The sequence below is a fragment of the Oncorhynchus gorbuscha genome, linkage group LG13 (genome assembly GCF_021184085.1).
Source record: "Oncorhynchus gorbuscha isolate QuinsamMale2020 ecotype Even-year linkage group LG13, OgorEven_v1.0, whole genome shotgun sequence".
Taxonomy (NCBI): domain Eukaryota; kingdom Metazoa; phylum Chordata; class Actinopteri; order Salmoniformes; family Salmonidae; genus Oncorhynchus; species Oncorhynchus gorbuscha.
In genome coordinates, this window is record NC_060185.1 from 97,072,237 (window position 1) to 97,092,508 (window position 20,272).

General features: G+C 45.1%; 2 protein-coding genes across 4 annotated transcripts in view; both read right to left on the bottom strand.

The window, feature by feature from the left end:
- Positions 1-204: 204 nt before the first annotated feature.
- The window catches only part of LOC123993760 (catenin alpha-1-like), a 263,702-nt gene continuing 243,634 nt past the window's right edge, over positions 205-20,272 (bottom strand). The window contains 4 exon segments of the mRNA XM_046296236.1: positions 205-401; positions 1,005-1,217; positions 2,257-2,286; positions 18,225-18,359. Of these exon segments, the coding sequence (XP_046152192.1) occupies positions 324-401; positions 1,005-1,217; positions 2,257-2,286; positions 18,225-18,359 (456 nt within the window). The 3' untranslated portion in view covers positions 205-323.
- Positions 2,293-4,405, bottom strand: LOC123993762. Of its 3 annotated transcripts, none has more exons than XM_046296240.1 (2): positions 3,374-4,405; positions 2,293-3,246 (listed from the first exon to the last, which is right to left on the bottom strand). In XM_046296240.1, the coding sequence occupies exons 1-2, from the start codon at positions 3,374-3,376 to the stop codon at positions 2,323-2,325; spliced, it is 927 nt and encodes a 308-aa protein (XP_046152196.1). In that variant the 5' UTR covers positions 3,377-4,405; the 3' UTR covers positions 2,293-2,322. The 3 variants fall into 3 exon arrangements, with proteins under 3 accessions (XP_046152196.1, XP_046152195.1, XP_046152194.1); XM_046296239.1 differs by having other exon boundaries at positions 2,293-3,201; positions 3,337-4,405; XM_046296238.1 differs by having other exon boundaries at positions 3,337-4,405.

Below are 20,272 nucleotides of genomic sequence, written 5' to 3' on the forward strand. Positions count from 1 at the left end.
CAGGTCAAACCAGACAGCTGGACTAGACCAGGGAAAGTCTGTATAGAGACATCAGGTCAAACCAGACAGCTGGACTAGACCAGGGAAAGGAAAAGAGTAGAAAGAGAACCAGACATCTGGACTAGACCAGGAAAGGAAAAGAGGAATCATTTCCAAACTATTCTTCATCTTATTTTTTATTTTCTCACTCTTTCTATTTTTGTGACAAGACAAAAAAAAACAAAAAAAAGATTCTCCAAACATCCAACTGGCTTCCTATCATCCCCTCAACCCTGTAGCTCCACCTCCTCCCACCACCCCCTGACCAACGGACTGCTCCATCTCTAGATGCTATCCATGGCTTTGAACTCGCTGAGGGCCTGGACAGGGTTGATGTGCTTCTTTTGGGATGACCTCTTGACCTAAAAAAAAATATAAAAAAAATAAAAAGAAGAGAAGATAGTATTTTAAAAATGTCTGTTTTCATAGAAATGTGTCTTGCATCATTAAATCTCCTTAACCTCTTAGGCCATAATTTTTTTTTTTAAACGACTGGTAATTTCAATGAGAAACGTATAAAAGGCTGGTTTCCCGGATACAGATGAAGCCTAGTCCTGGAATGACACTCCACATTGAAAGGACTATGTTTATCTGTCGATGGACACCGACAAGAGGATTATACAAAGACGATACTTTAAACAACAACTCATTCATGAAAACGTTCGTAGCAAATAATGCTTTCGCTTTCGTCCGTCTGGCGCCGGTCCAAGAATTTCACCTCTCACCTCTAGCGGAGCAGTTCCTCCTTTTAGAAGAAAACAGCTCTTAAACAATATATATATATATATATATGCCATTTAGCAGACGCTTTTATCCAAAGCGACTTACAGTCATGTGTGCATACATTCTACGTATGGGTGGTCCCGGGAATCGAACCCACTACCCTGGCGTTACAAGCTCCATGCTCCACCAACTGAGCTACAGAAGGACCTCTTCCATCTCTTAAACAACATTATTCCCATTACCTTGTTGTTGGATCCATCTTCCTGTTTCTCTCTCTTGACCAGAGGTTTCTTCTCTGGGGCTTTCATCTTCCAGGAGATAGCAGGCATGTTGAGGGACTGCATGGCCATGGACTTCTGGTACTTAGTGGAGGCCACGTAGCTCGCCTTGACCGTGGACACCACCGTATTCATCAGGTTCTTAGCTGCCTGGATCAGAGACATGGCACTGTCCACCTGGTGGGAGAAGAGAGGAGACAAGGGAGGAAGGAAGGGCGGGGAGAGGTAGGGGGGGGGGATAGAGAGGAGACAAGGGAGGAAAGAAGGGAGGGGAGAGGTAGGGGGGGGATAGAGAGGAGACAAGGGAGGAAAGAAGGGAGGGGAGAGGTAGGGGGGGATAGAGAGGAGACAAGGGAGGAAGGAATGGAGGGGAGAGGTAGGGGGGGGGGATAGAGAGGAGACAAGGGAGGAAGGAAGGGAGGGGAGAGGTAGGGGGGAGATAGAGAGGAGACAAGGGAGGAAGGAAGGGAGGGGAGAGGTGGGGGGGGGATAGAGAGGAGACAAGGGAGGAAGGAAGGGAGGGAGAGGTAGGGGGGATAGAGAGGAGACAAGGGAGGAAGGTAGGGAGGGAGAGGTAGGGGGGATAGAGAGGAGACAAGGGAGGAAGGTAGGGAGGGGAGAGGTAGGGGGGGAGATAGAGAGGAGACAAGGGAGGAAGGAAGGGAGGGGAGGAGATAGAGAGGAGACAAGGGAGGAAGGAAGGGAGGGGAGGAGATAGAGAGGAGACAAGGTTAGCCAGTGCTTGAGGTAGAAGTTGTCCTCTTAACCACAGCTCTAGGATCAGATAACTTAACCGTGGAATATTATACAGTATAACCATATAGATACATCCCAAAATGACCCCAAGGGGTCCTTGGTCAAAGTAATGCACTATTATAGGCATTAGGGTGCCATTTGGGAGCACATTATATCTGACCCCAGATCAGCAGTTAGAGACAACCTGTATTTCCACCTGTAATGTTTCCCCACCACCACCCTCACTGATCAGAGGGACACCGAGTTCATATGATCCTATGTGTCTGGCTTTAGCCAATGTCTCAGGCTAACGTCCCAAATTCCCTATATCGTGCACTACTGTTGACTCGGGCACAAAGGTTTTTTAAAAAAAGGGCCTCTAAGGCTCTGGGTCAAAAGTAGTGCAACTATAATAGGGAATAGGTTGGTGTTTGGGCTGCAGCCTGAGTGTTACTGTACTGTATCTGAAGGTTGGGAATACCTGGCTCTCTAGGAATGCTTGGGAAACCTCCTGTAAAAGGGAAAAGGGAGAGAGGGAACTTGAACGTTAATAGTTGGAACTGTAGAAGTCAAGTGCAACATGATAGAGCCTCGGGGTAAAGGCTTCAGAGCAGGACAAGGCCGCAGCCGGGTGACTGTTGTACATCCAGCAGATTGACCATGTGGTGAACAGGGTATAACTGTATAACATGCAGCAGATTGACCATGTGGTGAACAGGGTATACCATGCAGCAGATTGACCATGTGGTGAACAGGGTATACCATGCAGCAGATTGACCATGTGGTGAACAGGGTATACCATGCAGCAGATTGACCATGTGGTGAACAGGGTATAACTGAATAACATGCAGCAGATTGACCATGTGGTGAACAGGGTATAACTGAATACCATGCAGCAGATTGACCATGTGGTGAACAGGGTATACCATGCAGCAGATTGACCATGTGGTGAACAGGGTATACCATGCAGCAGATTGACCATGTGGTGAACAGGGTATAACTGAATAACATGCAGCAGATTGACCATGTGGTGAACAGGGTATAACTGAATAACATGCAGCAGATTGACCATGTGGTGAACAGGGTATAACTGAATAACATGCAGCAGATTGACCATGTGGTGAACAGGGTATAACTGAATAACATGCAGCAGATTGACCATGTGGTGAACAGGGTATAACTGAATACCATGCAGCAGATTGACCATGTGGTGAACAGGGTATAACATGCAGCAGATTGACCATGTGGTGAACAGGGTATAACTGAATACCATGCAGCAGATTGACCATGTGGTGAACAGGGTATACCATGCAGCAGATTGACCATGTGGTGAACAGGGTATACCATGCAGCAGATTGACCATGTGGTGAACAGGGTATAACTGAATAACATGCAGCAGATTGACCATGTGGTGAACAGGGTATAACTGAATAACATGCAGCAGATTGACCATGTGGTGAACAGGGTATAACTGAATACCATGCAGCAGATTGACCATGTGGTGAACAGGGTATAACATGCAGCAGATTGACCATGTGGTGAACAGGGTATAACTGAATACCATGCAGCAGATTGACCATGTGGTGAACAGGGTATACCATGCAGCAGATTGACCATGTGGTGAACAGGGTATACCATGCAGCAGATTGACCATGTGGTGAACAGGGTATAACTGAATAACTGCTCTCAACAACATTGCTGTCTTGTTATTATAAATCAGGTGCCAAAGACAAAGATCAGTGAGAAAAGGTTGTGCCGGACTACTACTACTACTACTACTACTACTACTACTACTACTACTACTACTACTACTACTACTACGCTCAGTGTGAACCGGAGTGACTTGACACAAAGTGGGCCAAACAAACTGTAACTACAAAACAAAAACAGAGTCAAAATGTTTCCAGTGAAGCATGCATCCATGTTTAATGGGTAAGAGTACCATTTCAGACATTATACGTTTCTAATTCGATCAGAAAGTCGTTTTCACTGCAAGGCTTACTGTTAGGTTGCTAGGGAACGTCAGCCTGCTAGCTCGCTAGCTAACGTTACGCGTATGATCTGTGTAGTAATATCAGTTGTATATCAGACAGCCATTTTGCATTGCTAGTTACAGCCTAATGTTAGCTAGCTAACATTGAACCTACCTGCAGATTCATGTATGGTGGCTAGCTATGACGATCAGTTTGTATTGCTAGTACTGTATGGGTTGGGAATTGTGATTCATTGTTTAGCTAGCTAGCTACATGTCTAAACAAAAGACTCCACTTCGCCAGATGATTACATGACCCATTCACTTAGCTAGATGTATGGCTGGGAGATTACAGCCATCTATTGTATTTAATGAACATGTCTAGACAGTAGTGACTCATCCACTTAGCTAGATGTGGCTGGGAGGTGATTATAGCATTTATTTAGCCTGTTAGCTAGCTAGTGAACGTTAGCCTGTTAGCTAGCTAATGAACGTTAGCCTGTTAGCAAGCTAGTGAACGTTAGCCAGTTAGCAAGCTAGTGAACGTTAGCCTGTTAGCAAGCTAGTGAACGTTAGCCTGTTAGCTAGCTAGTGAACGTTAGCATGTTAGCTAGCTAATGAACGCTAGCCTGTGTTAGCTAGCTAGTGAACGTTAGCCTGTTAGCTAGCTAGTGAACGCTAGCCTGTGCTAGCTAGCTAGTGAACGTTAGCCTGTTAGCTAGCTAGTGAACGTTAGCCTGTTAGCTAGCTAGTGAACGTTAGCCTGTTAGCTAGCTAGTGAACGTTAGCATGTTAGCTAGCGTTGAACGCCCTGTGTTAGCTAGCTAGTGAACGTTAGCCTGTTAGCTAGCTAGTGAACGTTAGCCTGTGCTAGCTAGCTAGTGAACGTTAGCCTGTTAGCTAGCTAGTGAACGTTAGCCTGTTAGCTAGCTAGTGAACGTTAGCCTGTTAGCTAGCTAGTGAACGTTAGTCTGTGGCTGGGAGGTGATTATAGCATTTCTTTCACATGACCCATCAATTTAGACAACTGTGTCTGGGTAAGAATCATCTAATAATTATAAAATATCGATACAATATTTTCATCTGGACACTTTCTATTTGTGATATTGCTATTATTAGAGTAACCATTTCACTGTACTGTTTACACCGTGTGTATCCTGTTCACGTGACAAATCAACTTATATTGTATTTGATATAGTGCATTTACCAGAGTTTGTAATGTGAAGAACAACAGGACCTGCACCAAAGTCAGATTAGGATAAAGGCCAAGGACTAGATAAACTACTTTTTGCTACTATTTTCACCACTTTTAGTCTCAAAATCTCTGGTTGTTTTACTACACTACCTCACTCTGTTTAGCACATGGCCTCACATGTGAATCCTTAATGAGGTGGGTGGGGCTAAGGATTAGGAGGGTGTGAACAATGCTGGGTGGGTGTCGACAAGGAAGAGCTCTCCAGTAGGTACCAAAAAATATTCGAGGGCCATTTTCTCAAAATGTGGGGTTACAAGTTTATCGACTTTTAAAGTATAATTACCTTCTTATTGTTCCTCAACTGCAATGTATGATAAACCATTTTCTATTTCTAAATCTCTACTTTTAAAGAATGTACAAAAAAAATATTTAAAAAATCACATTTTGCTACATAAGACCTAGGGCTGATCCCATTTAGTCGACTGGTCGATTGTTTGGTCAAGCAAGATTTATTTTAGTTGAGCAATCACTAGAAGAAAAAAATGGCACCTGTCTGATTGAAGCCCGTCTCAGTGGACGAAATCATTGCTGCCTTTTTTCCTATGTTGCTATGTGCATAATTACTAAATAAACCAGCATATTGAGATTGAGAACAACGCGGAGGAGGCAGCAGCAGCAGAGACGAGGAAACAGCCCTGGCCTTAGCCTAATTGCGGATAGAGGAAACCAAGTTAATTGGGTCTATAATCAATAACCTAACTGTTAAATGTGCCTGGCTTAATAAATCCTCCATTATATATCTCTACTTGCTTCGGTTGCCTTTGTTTAATAGCCTACTGATTCTGTGAGCAACAAGCTTCATGCAACGTGACGGACAAAATAATTTCACAGATTGGTCTGTTTTTAATCTCTGTTATGCTGTAATGAGGGGTGGCAGGTAGTCTTGGCAGTTAGAGCGTTGGGCCAGTAACCTGAAAAGGTTGCAAGATCGAATCCTTGAGCTGACTAGGTAAATAAAAAATATCTGTCGTTCTGCCCCTTGAACAAGGTGGTTAAAGCCACTGTTCCCCGGTAAGGCCGTAAATAAAAATGTGTTCTTAAAGGACTTGCCTAGTTAAATAAAAATAACATAAAAATGCTTCACAATTGATTTTTGTTAGAACAGACAGATTACTTAGTGTTCCAAACAGGCAGAAGAATGATATTGTAATCTAGCAGCACCTGTTTGTCACACGCAGCTCCCAAGGCCTCAGCTCCCAAGGCCTCAGCTCCCAAGGCCTCAGCTCCCAAGGCCTCAGCTCCCAAGGCCTCAGCTCCCAAGGCCTCAGCTCCCAAGGCCTCAGCTCCCAAGGCCTCAGCTCCCAAGGCCTCAGCTCCCAAGGCCTCAGCTCCCAAGGCCTCAGCTCCCAAGGCCTCAGCTCCCAAGGCCTCAGCTCCCAAGGCCTCAGCTCCCAAGGCCTCAGCTCCCAAGCCTCCTCCCAAGCCCTCAGCTCCCAAGCCCTCAGCTCCCAAGCCCTCAGCTCCCAAGCCCTCAGCTCCCAAGCCCTCAGCTCCCAAGGCCTCAGCTCCCAAGCCCTCAGCTCCCAAGCCCTCAGCTCCCAAGCCCTCAGCTCCCAAGCCCTCAGCTCCCAAGCCCTCAGCTCCCAAGCCCTCAGCTCCCAAGCCCTCAGCTCCCAAGCCCTCAGCTCCCAAGGCCTCAGCTCCCAAGCCCTCAGCTCCCAAGCCCTCAGCTCCCAAGCCCTCAGCTCCAATACCCTCCTTTTCTTTCATCTCCTTGTTATTACAATTATTGTTGTGATGGTCATTCTAATAATAAGTAGTATTGTTATTAGTAGGCTTGGTATATATAGTATATAGTATCCTTGTATAAACACCAAGCTTTAGGCCTAAGAGCCCTTCCTGTTTAGTCTTAATACCGTAACTTACTTAGGCCTATAATTCTAAACGTATATAGACTACCAGTATCAATTATTTATTAGTTCGTGCCATCATACAGCATTTATGAGATATTCATGTTTTGAAATGCAACCAAGCATTTTTAAAAATGTAAATTAAATAACAAGCACTGGAACGATAGAGGGGGTCTGTTGCAGGGTAAAGCACTGGAACGATAGAGGGGGTCTGTTGCAGGGTAAAGCACTGGAACGATAGAGGGGGTCTGTTGCAGGGTAAAGCACTGGAACGATAGAGGGGGTCTGTTGCAGGGTAAAGCACTGGAACGATAGAGGGTCTGTTGCAGGGTAAAGCACTGGAACGATAGAGGGTCTGTTGCAGGGTAAAGCACTGGAACGATAGAGGGTCTGTTGCAGGGTAAAGCACTGGAACGATAGAGGGGGTCTGTTGCAGGGTAAAGCACTGGAACGATAAGGGTCTGTTGCAGGGTAAAGCACTGGAACGATAGAGGGTCTGTTGCAGGGTAAAGCACTGGAACGATAGAGGGTCTGTTGCAGGGTAAAGCACTGGAACGATAAGGGTCTGTTGCAGGGTAAAGCACTGGAACGATAGAGGGGGTCTGTTGCAGGGTAAAGCACTGGAACGATAGAGGGGGTCTGTTGCAGGGTAAAGCACTGGAACGATAGAGGGGTCTGTTGCAGGGTAAAGCACTGGAACGATAGAGGGGGTCTGTTGCAGGGTAAAGCACTGGAACGATAGGGTCTGTTGGGGTAAAGCACTGGAACTAAGGGTCTGTTGCAGGGTAAAGCACTGGAACGATAGAGGGGTCTGTTGCAGGGTAAAGCACTGGAACGATAGAGGGGTCTGTTGCAGGGTAAAGCACTGGAACGATAGAGGGGGTCTGTTGCAGGGTAAAGCACTGGAACGATAGAGGGGTCTGTTGCAGGGTAAAGCACTGGAACGATAGAGGGGGTCTGTTGCAGGGTAAAGCACTGGAACGATAGAGGGGGTCTGTTGCAGGGTAAAGCACTGGAACGATAGAGGGTCTGTTGCAGGGTAAAGCACTGGAACGATAGAGGGTCTGTTGCAGGGTAAAGCACTGGAACGATAGAGGGGGTCTGTTGCAGGGTAAAGCACTGGAACGATAGAGGGGGTCTGTTGCAGGGTAAAGCACTGGAACGATAGAGGGGTCTGTTGCAGGGTAAAGCACTGGAACGATAGAGGGGTCTGTTGCAGGGTAAAGCACTGGAACGATAGAGGGGGTCTGTTGCAGGGTAAAGCACTGGAACGATAGAGGGTCTGTTGCAGGGTAAAGCACTGGAACGATAGAGGGTCTGTTGCAGGGTAAAGCACTGGAACGATAGAGGGTCTGTTGCAGGGTAAAGCACTGGAACGATAGAGGGTCTGTTGCAGGGTAAAGCACTGGAACGATAGAGGGTCTGTTGCAGGGTAAAGCACTGGAACGATAGAGGGTCTGTTGCAGGGTAAAGCACTGGAACGATAGAGGGTCTGTTGCAGGGTAAAGCACTGGAACGATAGAGGGTCTGTTGCAGGGTAAAGCACTGGAACGATAGAGGGTCTGTTGCAGGGTAAAGCACTGGAACGATAGAGGGTCTGTTGCAGGGTAAAGCACTGGAACGATAGAGGGTCTGTTGCAGGGTAAAGCACTGGAACGATAGAGGAAAGAGAACAAAAGAGATCTTAGCTGTGGTCTTCAGGCTTGCCGGTGTACTGTCTGACTGTCCGATGGTTTGTTGGTTTGTATGTTAAATATCAGAATCAAAATAAAAGTTAAATAAATAAAGCCAAAGAAAAGTTAAAGAAATTAATGCACTGAAAAGAAAATCAAACATTTATGGTTTTAGTTTGGTTTGGTTTTATGTTCCCCTGAAACCTTGGGGCAACAGGGGGAAAGAGTAGAGTCAGTGACAGTCAGGTACAAATGCATAATGAAGAACTTCCTTCCTTGTCTTTCAGGGGTGAACCTTAATTTAATGTTAATTGTATAGCTTTCAACACCTTCTCCAAATACATTGGAGGAGAAGATCTTAAAATGGACACTAACTACTTTCCCAGAGTCAGATGAACTCGCGAATAGCACATTTATGTCTCTGTGTCCAGTATGAAGGAGGTAGTTTTGTGAGCCAATGCTAACTAGTGTTAGCGTAATGACAAGAAGAATGCTATCAGATACCCCATAGACTTCCAGTCATCGCGCTAGCGCTAGTTAGCAACTTCCTTTAAAACTGCACACAGCGAGACATAAAAGCGCTATCTACAAGTTCATCTGACCCTGGGAAGATAAAGGGCCTTATTGTCAAATCCCTAAATGTTTATGTTCCTCCCCTCTGGCTCTCTCCAATACATTTAGAGAAGCAGGGAAGGATTATAGGGAATCAAGTAGAGACAATTGAGCTTCACTGTTTAAAATGTGAGCGCTTCCTGCACGAGGTCCCAGGTGGTTGCTGTTCCACTGAAGGACAGAGGCGTTGCTCTAATTTGAGATGGTGAATTAACAAACGCACCCAAATGAGTCTGGAGCCGAACCAGGGCCTCAGAACAGCCTCAATTCACCGGGGAATGGACTCTACAAGGTATTGAAAGCGTTCCACAGGGATGCTGGCCCATGTTGACTCCAATGCTTCCCACAGTTGTGTCAAGTTGGCTGAATGTCCTTTTGGTGGTGGGCCATTCTTGATACACACGGGAAACTGTGGAGCGTAGAAAAACCCAGCAGCATTGCGGTTCTTGACACAAACCGGTGCGCCTGGCACCTACTACCATACAACTCTTTCAAAAGGTGCTTCAATCTTTTGTCAATCAAATCATTGTCTCAGTTGTCTCAAGGCTTAAAAATCTTTCTTCAACCAGTCTCCTCCACTTCATCTACACGGATTGAAATGGATTTAACAAGTGACATCAACTCAGGGATCATAGCTTTGACCTGGTAAAAAGTAATGCATTTTAAAGTGTATAGTGCCATTTGGAACACAGGTAGAAACTGCTATTGTTGGAATAAACTGGGAGTGTCTGAAATGGAAGCCTATTCCCTACACTCACTATGTGATTCACTGGTCAAAAGTAGTGCACTATAAGGAATAGGGTGCCAACTGGGACTCACACTACCACTGTGTTTCAGATCCACAGGACAAGAGGAGGAGTAGGGAAACGAGATGCTGCGAGGGCGGATTGGAGAGCGGGTTTAAGGCTGTTCCTAAAAAGTAAGAAGTTAATAACTTCTGGCAGGATGTTATCTTAAAGGGAGGATTAGGATTTTTAGGAATGTGATCTTTAGGATCTTTAGGATTTTGGCAATGAAGCCCTTTATCCATCCCCCCCCCCCCCAGAGTCAAATGAACGCATGGATGTTTATGTCTCTGTGTGCAGCCTGAAGGAAGTTTCAAACTAGCGCAATGACCAGATGTCTTTGGTAACTGCTAGTCAAAAATCCCCAAGTATCCATTTAAGCCAGTGACAAAGCAACTGGGAGAAAGGAAAGGCATTTTGGAACACAAGTCTCTTTGAAGAGAGAACAGGAAAGGAAACGGAGAAAGGAAACAGGAAAGGAAACAGGAAAAGAAACAGGAAAAGAAACAGGAAAAGAAACAGGAAAAGAAACAGGAAAAGAAACAGGAAAAGAAACAGCGAAGGGAACACTATTTATATTAAGGTTGCGTCCATATAGTGCACACTACTTATAACCAGAGCCTTGGTCAAACGAAGTGCACTCAGAAAATTAGGGGGTCAACCTGTGATGCAAACAAATACTTTTATAAAGCTGTTATTTATTATTTATTATTATTTTTTACTTCTTTATTCTGTTATTATCTGTATCAAACACCATCTGTAAATTATACAAGGCAAGGGAATGAATCATTAGTTAAAAGGGAAGCAATTTATTGGGGTATTAAGTTTAAATCCAGTTATTTAATGAGGCTAAGAAATATTAAATTACAGATTTGCTTTGAAATTGAGAAAAGGAACCAGTGGATGACTTTAATTTAATTTAATTGAAAAAGTGAAATGAGCAGAAAGGAGGATGAAATGTTTAGTTTATAATACGACTCACTAAAGGGGTAAAACGGTTCTCAACTCACGGAAGGAAATCTAAGTGAAAATATTAGCTTAGTTAAAAAGTTTAGTTTCAAAAAGTCAAGTCTTCTGTCTACTTTAGAGCGCTGACACAAATGACACCCTATTCCCTGTGTTGTACACTACTTTTGACCTGAGTAGTATGGACTCTGGTCAAAAGAAGTGCACTATATACGAAATAGTGTGCCATTTGGAACGCACTCTAAGATTCTTTTAAGGTAGGAGATGGTGGATGAAACCCAAGGTTACTTTGAGGCACTGGTGTAAAGTACTTAAGAACAAATACTTTAAAGTACTAATTAAGTCATTTTTGGGGGTATCTGTACTTTACTATTTATATTTTTGCAGGCTTGCTCCATACATTCTCTCTGACACCCAAAATAACTCATTACGTTTTGACAGGAAAATGGTCCAATTCACACACTTATCAAGAGAACATCCCTGGTCATCCCTACTGCCTCTGATCTGGAGGACTCACTAAACAGAGAACATCCCTGGTCATCCCTACTGTCTCTGATCTGGAGGACTCACTAAACAGAGAACATCCCTGGTCATCCCTACTGTCTCTGATCTGGAGGACTCACTAAACAGAGAACATCCCTGGTCATCCCTACTGCCTCTGATCTGAAGGACTCACTAAACAGAGAACATCCCTGGTCATCCCTGTCTCTGATCTGGAGGACTCACTAAACAGAGAACATCCCTGGTCATCCCTACTGCCTCTGATCTGGAGGACCCACTGAACAGAGAACATCCCTGGTCATCCCTACTGCCTCTGATCTGGAGGACTGACTAAACAGAGAACATCCCTGGTCATCCCTACTGCCTCTGATCTGGAGGACTCACTAAACAGAGAACATCCCTGGTCATCCCTACTACCTCTGATCTGGAGGACTCACTAAACAGAGAACATCCCTGGTCATCCCTACTGCCTCTGATCTGAAGGACTCACTAAACAGAGAACATCCCTGGTCATCCCTGTCTCTGATCTGGAGGACTCACTAAACAGAGAACATCCCTGGTCATCCCTGTCTCTGATCTGGAGGACTCACTAAACAGAGAACATCCCTGGTCATCCCTACTGCCTCTGATCTGTAGGACTCACTAAACAGAGAACATCCCTGGTCATCCCTACTGCCTCTGATCTGGAGGACTCACTAAACAGAGAACATCCCTGGTCATCCCTGTCTCTGATCTGGAGGACTCACTAAACAGAGAACATCCCTGGTCATCCCTACTGTCTCTGATCTGGAGGACTCACTAAACAGAGAACATCCCTGGTCATCCCTACTGTCTCTGATCTGGAGGACTCACTAAACAGAGAACATCCCTGGTCATCCCTACTGCCTCTGATCTGGAGGACCCACTAAACATAGAACATCCCTGGTCATCCCTACTACCTCTGATCTGGAGGACTCACTAAACAGAGAACATCCCTGGTCATCCCTACTGCCTCTGATCTGAAGGACTCACTAAACAGAGAACATCCCTGGTCATCCCAGAGAACATCCCTGTCTCTGATCTGGAGGACTCACTAAACAGAGAACATCCCTGGTCATCCCTGTCTCTGATCTGGAGGACTCACTAAACAGAGAACATCCCTGGTCATCCCTACTGCCTCTGATCTGTAGGACTCACTAAACAGAGAACATCCCTGGTCATCCCTACTGCCTCTGATCTGGAGGACTCACTAAACAGAGAACATCCCTGGTCATCCCTGTCTCTGATCTGGAGGACTCACTAAACAGAGAACATCCCTGGTCATCCCTACTGTCTCTGATCTGGAGGACTCACTAAACAGAGAACATCCCTGGTCATCCCTACTGTCTCTGATCTGGAGGACTCACTAAACAGAGAACATCCCTGGTCATCCCTACTGCCTCTGATCTGGAGGACTCACTAAACAGAGAACATCCCTGGTCACTCATCTAAACAGAGAACATCCCTCATCCCTACTGTCTCTGATCTGGAGGACTCACTAAACAGAGAACATCCCTGGTCATCCCTACTGCCTCTGATCTGAAGGACTCACTAAACAGAGAACATCCCTGGTCATCCCTGTCTCTGATCTGGAGGACTCACTAAACAGAGAACATCCCTGGTCATCCCTACTGCCTCTGATCTGGAGGACCCACTGAACAGAGAACATCCCTGGTCATCCCTACTGCCTCTGATCTGGAGGACTGACTAAACAGAGAACATCCCTGGTCATCCCTACTGCCTCTGATCTGGAGGACTCACTAAACAGAGAACATCCCTGGTCATCCCTACTACCTCTGATCTGGAGGACTCACTAAACAGAGAACATCCCTGGTCATCCCTACTGCCTCTGATCTGGAGGACTCACTAAACAGAGAACATCCCTGGTCATCCCTGTCTCTGATCTGGAGGACTCACTAAACAGAGAACATCCCTGGTCATCCCTGTCTCTGATCTGGAGGACTCACTAAACAGAGAACATCCCTGGTCATCCCTACTGCCTCTGATCTGTAGGACCCACTGAACAGAGAACATCCCTGGTCATCCCTACTGCCTCTGATCTGGAGGACTGACTAAACAGAGAACATCCCTGGTCATCCCTACTGCCTCTGATCTGGAGGACTCACTAAACAGAGAACATCCCTGGTCATCCCTACTACCTCTGATCTGGAGGACTCACTAAACAGAGAACATCCCTGGTCATCCCTACTGCCTCTGATCTGAAGGACTCACTAAACAGAGAACATCCCTGGTCATCCCTGTCTCTGATCTGGAGGACTCACTAAACAGAGAACATCCCTGGTCATCCCTGTCTCTGATCTGGAGGACTCACTAAACAGAGAACATCCCTGGTCATCCCTACTGCCTCTGATCTGTAGGACTCACTAAACAGAGAACATCCCTGGTCATCCCTACTGCCTCTGATCTGGAGGACTCACTAAACAGAGAACATCCCTGGTCATCCCTGTCTCTGATCTGGAGGACTCACTAAACAGAGAACATCCCTGGTCATCCCTACTATCTCTGATCTGGAGGACTCACTAAACAGAGAACATCCCTGGTCATCCCTACTGTCTCTGATCTGGAGGACTGACTAAACAGAGAACATCCCTGGTCATCCCTACTGCCTCTGATCTGGAGGACTCACTAAACAGAGAACATCCCTGGTCATCCCTACTGCCTCTGATCTGGAGGACCCACTAAACAGAGAACATCCCTGGTCATCCCTACTGCCTCTGACTCACTAAACACAAACTCTTCGTAAATGATATATGAGTTTTGGAGTGTGCCCCTGACCTAACCACCCCCCCCCCGTGCCGTCTTAATATAAAGAATTTACATTTTACTTTTGATACTTAAGTATATTTAAAACTAAATACTTTTACTGAAGTAGTATTTTACTGAGTGACTTTCACTTTTACTCGAGTCATTTTCTATGAAGGTATCTTAACGTTTACCTACAGTGTGAGAATGGAGAACGTTTCCCACCAGTGGTGCGAGGTAGCAGAACGTGGAAATGAGATGCTTTGACTATTGGAGCACATTTACACGGTAGTTCATCGGATATGTTGATAATTATACCATCCTGTATTCCATGTTTGTTTTATTTCTGTAATTAACATATCAGCTTACACTTCATTTAAAGGTAGTTAGCAATTTGGCAGAATTAATGACAGCAATGTAAGAAGTGGGCTGTAGATCAACGTGTTACCAGTTTCCCTAGGCTAACAAGGCAGATCAATGTGTTGCCCGTTTACCCAGGCTAACAAGGCAAATCAATGTGTTACCCGTGTTACCCGTTTCCCCAGGCTAACAAGGCAAATCAATGTGTTACCCGTTTCTCCAGGCTAACAAGGCAGATCAATGTGTTACCCGTTTCCCCAGGCTAACAAGGCAAATCAATGTGTTACCCGTTTCCCCAGGCTAACAAGGCAAATCAATGTGTTACCCGTTTCCCCAGGCTAACAAGGCAAATCAATGTGTTACCCGTTTCCCCAGGCTAACAAGGCAAATCAATGTGTTGCCCGTTTCCCCAGGCAAATCAATGTGTTACCCGTTTCCCCAGGCTAACAAGGCAAATCAATGTGTTACCCGTTTCCCCAGGCTAACAAGGCAGAACAAGTGGTAGCCAGTTCTTATTGGCATTCAGCAGGATTCTCAAACACAGTTCTCTAAAACAGATGGAACAGTGGAGAGAAGGCCAGGTGTTCGTAACACAATGTAAAGCTAGGCTACACAGCATGTACAGTGTCAATGTAAAGCTAGGCTACACAGCATGTACAGTGTCAATGTAAAGCTAGACTACACAGCATGTACAGTGTCAATAACGTAAAGCTAGACTACACAGCATGTACAGTGTCAATAACGTAAAGCTAGACTACACAGCATGTATAGTGTTCGTAACAATGTAAAGCTAGACTCCACAGCATGTACAGTGTCAATGTAAAGCTAGACTACACAGCATGTACAGTGTCAATGTAAAGCTAGACTACACAGCATGTACAGTGTTAATAACGTAAAGCTAGACTACACAGCATGTACAGTGTCAATGTAAAGCTAGACTACACAGCATGTACAGTGTCAATGTAAAGCTAGACCACACAGCATGTACAGTGTCAATGTAAAGCTAGACCACACAGCATGTACAGTGTCAATGTAAAGCTAGACCACACAGCATGTACAGTGTCAATGTAAAGCTAGACTACACAGCATGTACAGTGTCAATGTAAAGCTGTGTACAGTGTCAATAACTAGACTAACAGCATGTACAGTGTCAATGTAAAGCTAGACACACAGCATGTACAGTGTCAATGTAAAGCTAGACTACACAGCATGTAAGTGTCAATGTCAGTAAAGCTAGGCTACACAGCATGTACAGTGTCAATGTAAAGCTAGACTACACAGCATGTACAGTGTCAATGTAAAGCTAGACTACACAGCATGTACAGTGTCAATGTAAAGCTAGACTACACAGCATGTACAGTGTCAATGTAAAGCTAGACTACACAGCATGTACAGTGTCAATGTAAAGCTAGACTACACAGCATGTACAGTGTCAATGTAAAGCTAGACTACACAGCATGTACAGTGTCAATGTAAAGCTAGGCTACACAGCATGTACAGTGTCAATGTAAAGCTAGGCTACACAGCATGTACAGTGTCAATGTAAAGCTAGACTCCACAGCATGTACAGTGTCAATGTAAAGCTAGGCTACACAGCATGTACAGTGTCAATGTAAAGCTAGACTACACAGCATGTACAGCTTCAATGTAAAGCTAGACTGCACAGCATGTACAGTGTCAATAACGTAAAGCTAGACCACACAGCATGTACAGTGTTAATAACGTAAAGCTAGACTACACAGCATGTACAGTGTCAATAACGTAAAGCTAGGCTACACAGCATGTACAGTGTCAATAACGTAAAGCTAGACTACACAGCATGTACAGTGTCAATAACATAAAGCTAGACCACACAGCATGTACAGTGTTAATAACAACATAAAGCTAGACCACACAGCATGTACAGTGTTAATAACAACAAAGCTAGACCACACAGCATGTACAGTGTTAATAACAACATAAAGCTAGACTACACAGCATGTACAGTGCCTTCAGAAAGTAGTCATACCCCTTGACTTACTCTACATTTTGTTGTGTTACAGCCTGAATTTAAAATGTTGTGTCACTGGTCTACACACAATACCCCATATAATGACCAAGAATAATGTTTCAACAACTGTTTACAAAATAATTTAACGTTGAAAGCTGAAATGTATTGAGTCGATAAGTATTTTAACCCCTTTGTTGTGGCCTAAATAAGTTCAGGAGTAAAAACGTGCTTAAAAAGTCACAATAAGCTTCATGGACTCACTGTGTGCAATAGTGGTGTTGAACACGATTATCTCTGTACCCCAGAAATACAATTATCTTTAAAGGTGCCTGTCGAGCAGTGCATTTCAAACACAGATTCAACCACAAAGACCAGGGAGGTTTTCCAATGCCTCGCAAAGAAGGGCACCTATTGGTTGATGGGTTAACAAACAAAGCAGACATTGAATAATATGCCTTTGAACATGGTGAAGTTATTAATTATACTTTGGATGGTGTATCAATACACCCAGTCACTACAAAGATACAGGCATCCTTCCTGACTCAGTTGCCGGAGAGGAAGGAAACCTCACAGGGATTTCACCATGAGGCCAATGTTGACTTTAAAACAGTTACAGAGTTTAAAGGCTTTGATGGGAGAAAACTGAGGATGGATCAACAACATTGTAGTTACTCCACAATACGAACCTAAATGACAGAGTGAAAAGAAGGAACCATGTCCAGAATAAAAATATTACAAAAAATGCATCCTGTTCGCAACAAGTCACTAAAGTAAAACTGTAAATAGAAAGTGTTAGGTTTGGGGCAAACACAACACATTGTCACACCTTGGTCTTAGTATTTTGTGTTTTCTTTAATTATTTGTTCAGGCCAGGGTGTGACATGGGTTTATTGTATTGTCGTATTGGGTTTTTTGTAGGCATTGGGATTGTGGTTGATTAGGGGTGTGTCTAGTATTAAGCTTGGCTGCCTGAGGCGGTTCTCAATCAGAGTCAGGTGATTCTTGTTGTCTCTGATGGGGAACCGTATTTAGGTAGCCTGGGTTTCACTTTGTATTTCGTGGGTGTTTGTTCCTGTCTCTGTGTAGTGTTCACCAGATAGGCTGTAATTAGGTTTCACGTTCCGTTTGTTGTTTTTGTATTTAGTTAGTTATTTCATGTATCGCGATCATTCATTAAAGTCATGAGTAACCACCACGCTGCATTTCGGTCCGACTCTCTTTCAACAAACGAAGAACGACGTTACACACATCCCCTGAGTACCACTTAATATGCTCAAGCATGGTGGTGGCTGCATCATGTTATGGGTATGCTTGTCATCGGCAAGGACTAGGAAGTTTATTTCAACATTACAAAACAAATATATAGAGCTAACCAGCTGCAAAATCCTGGAGGAAAACCTGGTTCAGTCTGCTTTCCACCAAACAGTGGGAGATTAATTCACCTTTCAGCAGGACAATAACCTAAAACACAAGGCCAAATCTACACTGGAGTTGCTTACCAAGATGACATTGGATGTTCCTCAGTGGCCAAGTTACAGTTTTGACATAACTTGGCTTCAAAAATGATCAACCACCAACTAAACAAACCTTAATTGTTTTGGGAAAAACGAATTATGTGCAAATATTTGACAATCCAGGTGTGCAAAGCGTTTAGAGACTCACCCAGCTCTTACCACTAGACATGTAAAGCACATCAGTTCTTACCCCAGAGACCACGAGCTCTCCTCCCAGGTTCTGGACCTCTGCTTTGACCTTACTACAGATGTTGAGCTGGTGGCAGTACAGAGCAATACGCTGCAGGTAGGCCAACAGGTCCTGCTTACAGGCTGAGTCTGGACACTGGAGAGACAGAGAGAGAGAGATATGGGGTTAGACTAGGACATACAGGCAGTCTGGACACTGGAGAGACCGAGAGAGATGGGGTTAGACTAGGACACACAGGCAGTCTGGACACTGGAGAGACAGAGAGAGATGGGGTTAGACTAGGACACACAGGCAGTCTGGACACTGGAGAGACCGAGAGAGAGAGAGAGATGGGGTTAGACTAGGACACACAGGCAGAGTCTGGACACTGGAGAGAGAGAGAGTGTGTGTGTGTGTGTGTGTGTGTGTGTGTGTGTGTGTGTGTGTGTGTGTGTGTGTGTGTGTGCCCAACCACAGCCAGTCTTCCATGACCTTTCAGGGGACACACAGGAAATGCCAATTCACCATATTACAGTTACTGACACAGCAGCATTTTAATGTGCTACAGGGTGGTGTGTGTGAGATGAACTGTACAGCTGGCCTGGTGGAAGAGGAAAGGCTATATTTTCCTGGTTTGGTGTGTACCAGCCACTGCCTGTCGACAGAGTTAATGGATACCCGCCCAGTCATCAGATCTCCCAGAGAGAGCGCCTGAGAGTGTGTGAGTACTTGTGTGTGTGTGTGTGTGTGTACTTGTGTGTGTGTGTGTGTGTGTGTACTTGTGTGTGTGTGTGTACTTGTGTGTGTGTGTGTGTGTGTGTGTGTGTGTGTGTGTGTGTGTGTGTGTGTGTGTGTGTGTGTGTGTGTGTGTGTGTGTGTGTGTGTGTGTGTGTGTGTGTGTACATGACACTGATTAAGGCTGATGTGTTGCGGGAGCCACTGTCTTTTGATGTAAGCCGTGAAGTCTGGACAGCCCAAGCATACTGCTCCGTAACCCACACATAGATAACACACTAATTAGTGTGTGTGTGTCTACAGGGGTGAAACACAGTATGATGACTTACTACATCTACAGGGGTGAAACACAGACTTGTACATCCGCAATGAACACTGGCCATGGCTGCATTATGGGTAGTGTACATCAACAGTAGTGTAGTATATAGGTAACACACATCTCACCACACTAGACCATCCAAATGTCATTAAAAAAGGTGCAGTCACTGGGCAGAAAATGTAAGGAAGAAGAAGGCTCGTCTTCTGACTCCAAAGATTAACGGTTGTAAGAGACCGATAGTAACTAACAAGAGTAGAACAGGCCAGTCAGACAGGTGTTGAGGAGGAGAACAGGCCAGTTAGACAGGTGTTGAGGAGGAGAACAGGCCAGTTAGACAGGTGTTGAGGAGGAGAACAGGCCAGTTAGACAGGTGTTGAAGAGGAGAACAGGCCAGTTAGACAGGTGTTGAGGAGGAGAACAGGCCAGTTAAACAGGTGTTGAAGAGGAGAACAGGCCAGTCAGACAGGTGTTGAGGAGGAGAACAGACCAGTCAGACAGGTGTTGAGGAGGAGAACAGGCCAGTTAGACAGGTGTTGAAGAGGAGAACAGGCCAGTTAGACAGGTGTTGAAGAGGACAACAGGCCAGTTAGACAGGTGTTGAGGAGGAGAACAGGACAGTTAGACAGGTGTTGAAGAGGAGAACAGGCCAGTTAGACAGGTGTTGAAGAGGAGAACAGGCCAGTCAGACAGGTGTTGAGGAGGAGAACAGGCCAGTTAGACAGGTGTTGAGGAGGAGAACAGGCCAGTTAGACAGGTGTTGAAGAGGACAACAGGCCAGTTAGACAGGTGTTGAGGAGGAGAACAGGCCAGTCAGACAGGTGTTGAGGAGGAGAACAGGCCAGTCAGACAGGTGTTGAGGAGGAGAACAGGCCAGTCAGACAGGTGTTGAGGAGGAGAACAGGCCAGTCAGACAGGTGTTGAGGAGGAGAACAGGCCAGTTAGACAGGTGTTGAAGAGGAGAACAGGCCAGTCAGACAGGTGTTGAGGAGGAGAACAGGCCAGTCAGACAGGTGTT